Source organism: Penaeus vannamei, chromosome 1 (genome assembly GCF_042767895.1).
Source record: "Penaeus vannamei isolate JL-2024 chromosome 1, ASM4276789v1, whole genome shotgun sequence".
NCBI lineage: Eukaryota > Metazoa > Arthropoda > Malacostraca > Decapoda > Penaeidae > Penaeus > Penaeus vannamei.
In genome coordinates this window covers 4,704,040-4,709,039 of record NC_091549.1, presented here as the reverse complement: position 1 = coordinate 4,709,039, position 5,000 = coordinate 4,704,040, and the positions used below count along the sequence as shown (strand labels likewise).

The 5,000-nt window shown below is 39.0% G+C and overlaps 1 protein-coding gene across 1 annotated transcript in view; it reads left to right on the top strand.

The window, feature by feature from the left end:
- LOC138862411 (glycine receptor subunit alpha-2-like) overlaps nt 1-5,000 on the top strand; it is a 10,846-nt gene that overhangs the window by 320 nt on the left and 5,526 nt on the right. The window contains exons 2-4 of the mRNA XM_070124571.1: nt 290-636; nt 3,455-3,537; nt 4,224-4,373. Of these exons, the coding sequence (XP_069980672.1) occupies nt 290-636; nt 3,455-3,537; nt 4,224-4,373 (580 nt within the window). The remainder of the gene's footprint in view (nt 1-289; nt 637-3,454; nt 3,538-4,223; nt 4,374-5,000) is intronic.

Below are 5,000 nucleotides of genomic sequence, written 5' to 3'. Positions count from 1 at the left end.
ACACCTAAAATCGCCCCCAACTCACCTAAAATAATATATCAAGCTACAATGAATCTCCTTAAGTTACTCAAATCACCTGAAAATCACCCCCAAGTTACCTAAAATGTCTTTAAATCGCCGAAAACCATCAGTTTACAGTCATTCCAAGCCACCGAATAACACCCTGTACCTCACCGAAAATCCTTTTAAATCGCCTTACAAATATCAACGCAATTCACCCTGAGCGTCACCTAAAGCCATTTTCAGCCACCTAAAACCACCCCAAAATCACCCATTTCCGTCCCGACAGACCGTCATCCTCGACACTTTCTTCCGGGTGACGTGGACCGACTGGCGCCTCAACTTCCCGAAGAAAAACGAAAGTCACGTCGAAGAAAATGGAGATCACGAGGGAGACGTCAAAGAAAACGGAGATGGCGAGGGAGACGTCAAAGAAAACGAATATCAAGGGGAAACTGCAGGAGAACCGGAAGAGGAAGAAATTATCACCATAAACGTCCATCCAGTTATTTTAGAAGAACTGTGGCTCCCAGATCCGTATTTCTTCAACGTGAGGAGTGTCAGGACAGTGAACATTCTGAAGCAAGTTCAGGGTGTTCTCTTCTCGTCGGATAAGAGTTTATTTATATCGACCGTGTGAGTGTAAACAGAGAGGGACCGCGAGTATAAAAAAGTTTAGTTCTAAAAAAATTGGTAGTATTTGAAATGATTTAGAATCTTGTAATGTTTATGATGTATTTGAAAAAAAGTAATATGAATTTATTGCTATTTTATATTCTTCTGCAATGTCGCTATTGTTATTGTTTATGTTGCTGTTTTAATTATTTTTGTTTTCCTTTCCTTTCACTATTATTTGGTATACTGCTACTATTGTTATTAATAGTATTATTGCTATTGTCATTTTATTATCAGTATCCCTACATTACTATTTTTGAAATATCATTATTACCATAATCACTATCATTCATATTATCATTTTCATCGTGATAAAGAATGACCATCATCATTATCATCATCTTTATCATTACATCCATTATATCACCATCATATTGTTGTCGTTATTATCATTTTCCAATATACAGTTATAAATATTAATATATATATATATATATATACATATATATATATATATATATATATATATATATATATATATATATATATATATGTACACATATACACGTATACACGTATACATACATACATACATTCATACATACATACGTGTATATATATATATGCATACATGCATACATATATATATATATATATATATATATATATATATATATATATATATATATATATATATGCATATATATATATATGTACATATATATATATATATATATATATATATATATATATATATATATATATATATATGCATATACATATCTCTATATATATAGACAGAGACATACAGACACACACACACACACACACACACACACTCAAACACACAAACACACATATATATGAGTGTGTGTGTGTGTGAGAGAGAGAGAGAGAGAGAGAGAGAGAGAGAGAGAGAGACATACACGTGTGTCTCTGTGTACGGGTGTGGATGTGTGTTCATTTATTGATAAGGTAATAGGAAAATTACATTTCTTACACATGAAAGTTGCGTGACACACGATTCTAATATACTGTGCTGTTTGAATTTCTTGAGGTGTACTGAATCTCTCTCTCTCTCTCTCTCTCTCTCTCTCTCTCTCTCTCTCTCTCTCTCTCTCTCTCTCTCTCTCTCTCTCTCTCTCTCTCTCTCTCTCTCTCTCTCTCGCTCCCTCTCTCTCTCTCTCTCTTTCTCTCTCCCTCTCGCTCTCGCTCTCTCCATCCCTCCCTCCCTCCCTCCCTCTCTCTTATACGACACACGTACACTAGGAACATATAATTTAAAAGGCAAATGAGAAAAAAATCACGAAAACTGTGTCAAGCTTCTAAATAATTTACACAACAAACAAAGAACTTTTTCTCATTATCATCAGAGCAATGTAAACCAGGCTAAGAATTTATCGTTCATATTATGAAATATGCAACTGAGGATATATAATCTGTGATTTGGAAAATCATATTTCATATTCACGAAAAAAGTGTGGAAGTTCAAAATATAGATTTCTAGAAAATATATACCATCAGCATTTAATTTACCCGAGAGAGAGGGAGACACTTTTACCTTAGTTTCCCCTGTTAGGGAGCCCCACATTTTCTTTGACGTTTATTTTGATTACGGGTTTTCATTTCTACAGTTTTAGCTTATTTTAACACTCCGGTAATTATTACATTATTGTTAACAAATTAGCATCATCGTCTTTGTTTTAATCCATTACAATCTTAATCATTTTATTTGATTCGTACGTCTTTTATTGTTCCAATAATGTAAGCTGTCAGAATCAGCTGTTTTCGGCCGGCAAGCTCAGTTGCTGTTGACAAAGGAGTGAGAGTAGGCCTATGCTGAAAAGTGTATTTGTGTGTAACAACCTTTTAAGCTGAGTATCCGAGGGTTTCATGAGTATTTTTGTTAAGTTGTTCAGGTTCATGTGAATCTTGTAAGTTAGTGTATTACGTAATATGTCCCTCTGTCTTCGTTTTATTATTTTTTTGTTCATTTGTTTTTATGTTCAACTGGTTCGTTCGATCCGTTTTGTTTTGGTTCCGTTTTAATTTGTTTTTGTTTCATTTGTTTCTATGATTTGGCCTGAATTTATTTTATTTTATTTTATTTAGTTTATTTTTTTTTTTTTTTTTTGTATTGAATACGAGGCTTCCAGTAATTAAAGATGTTAATTTGTATTAACGATTTTTATTTTATTTTGTTGCTTCATTTTATGTTCACTTTGTTAACGATTGAGGTCCACTATTACGATCACGTTATCACCACCATCATCATCATCATCATCATCATCATCATCATCATCATCATCATCATCATCATCATCATCATCATCATCATCATCATCATCATCATCATCATCAATCATCATCAATCATCATCATCATCATCAGCAGCAGCAGCATCAATCATCATCAGCATCATTAATCATCAATCATCATCAATCATCATCATCATCAATCATCATCACTATCACTATCATCATCATCAATCATCATCAATCATCAATCATCATCACTATCATCATCATCAATCATCATCATCACTATCAATATCATCAATCATCAATCATCATCATCACTATCAATATCATCAATCATCATCATCATCATCATCATCGTCATCATTATCATTATTATTATTATTATTATCATTATCATTATTATTATTATCATCATTATCATCATTATCATTATCATCATCATCAATCATCACCATCACCACCATCATTGCCCCCTCCCCCCATCAACACCACTATCTCTCTCCTTCCTCACCACAACCACCACCACCACTCTCCCTCACTCACCACCCTCACCACCATCATCATCACCACCATTTCAGGATGAAGATAGAGCTGGACTGCAGCAGGGCTTACTCCAGATACCCTTTCGACGTGCAGGAGTGCTGGCTGGATGTCTTCAGCTGTGAGTCCTGTTGTATTCCTGTTGTATTACTGTTGTGTTTGTATAGAGACATGTATGGAAGTATAAATGGATATTTGTATTAGATTGAGCGTATAGAAAATGATCATTATACTTATCTATGCCTCCTTCCTTCCCTCTCGCCCATCTTCCCTCCTTCCCTTCCTCCTTCCTTCCCTACCTCCCTCCCTCTTTATTTTTCTCCACGCCATCCCCTCTCTTTTCCTCGCTCTTGTCTTTCATCTACCCTTCCTACCCTCCTCCCTCCCCCTCTATCTTCTCTCTCCCCTTCCCCTCACCCTCTCCCCCTTCCCCCTTCCCTTCCTCTTCCATCACCCTCTCCTCTCCCCTTCCCCTTCCCTCCCCATCGCCCTCCCATCCCCCTCTCCCCTCCCCTTCCCCTCTCCCCCTCCCCAACTCCCTGTCCCTTTCCGACCCCCTCCCTCCCCTTCCATCTGTTTTCTCACCCTCCCTCACCTCCCTCTCTCCCCTCTCTCCCCTCCCTCCCTCACCTCCTCACCCCCCTCCCCTCTCCCCCCTTCCCATCCCCCTTCCCATCCCCCTTCCCTTCCCCTCTCCCTCCCCACTCTCCCCTCACCCCATCCCCATCCCCCCCATCCCTTCTCCCCTCTTTTTCTCCCCCTCTCCCCCTCCCCCCTCTTTTTCTCTCCCCTCCTCCCTCTCCCCAGACATGTACTCCCTCGAAGAAGTCCGCCTCGGCTGGCTTCCCTCGGGGCTCGTGGTCGACCCTCGCGTGGGCAACCAGCTCAACAACTACGAGTATGAGTTTCGGCCCATCCACGGCAACGGGTCCTGCGCGTGTTACCAGTGCATCCCCGGTGAGAGAGGAGGGCGGTGTTGTGTTTTGGGGGGTTGTCTTTGTTTTTTGTTTTGTTTTGCTTTGTTTTGTTTTTGTGGTGTTTTTTTGTGTTTTTTTTTTTGTCGGGTTTGTTTTTTTATGGATTTTTGTTTTTAGTTTGTTATTCTCGTTTTTATTGTTGTTCTTGATTATTAGAGAACGAGAGAGAGAGTGAGTGAATGGAAGAGTGAAAGAGTGAAAGAGTGAGTGAGTGAGTGGAAGAGAGAGAGAGAGAGAGAGAGAGAGAGAGAGAGAGAGAGAGAGAGAGAGAGAGAGAGAGAGAGAGAGAGAGTGAGTGAAAGAGTGAGTGTGAGTGAGTGAGTGAAAGAGTGAGTGAATGAGTGAGTGAAAGAGTGAGTGAGTGAATGAAAGAGTGAGTGAGTGAGATACTCGAAAGAGTGAGTGAGTGAGATACTCGAAAGAGTGAGTGAGTGAGATACTCGAAAGAGTGAGTGAGTGAGATACTCGAAAGAGTGAGTGAGTGAGATACTCGAAAGAGTGAGTGAGTGAGATACTCGAAAGAGTGAGTGAGCGAGCGAAAGAGTGAATGAGCGAGTGAAAGAGTGAGTGAATGAGTGAAAGAGTGAGTGAGTGAGTGAAAGAGTGA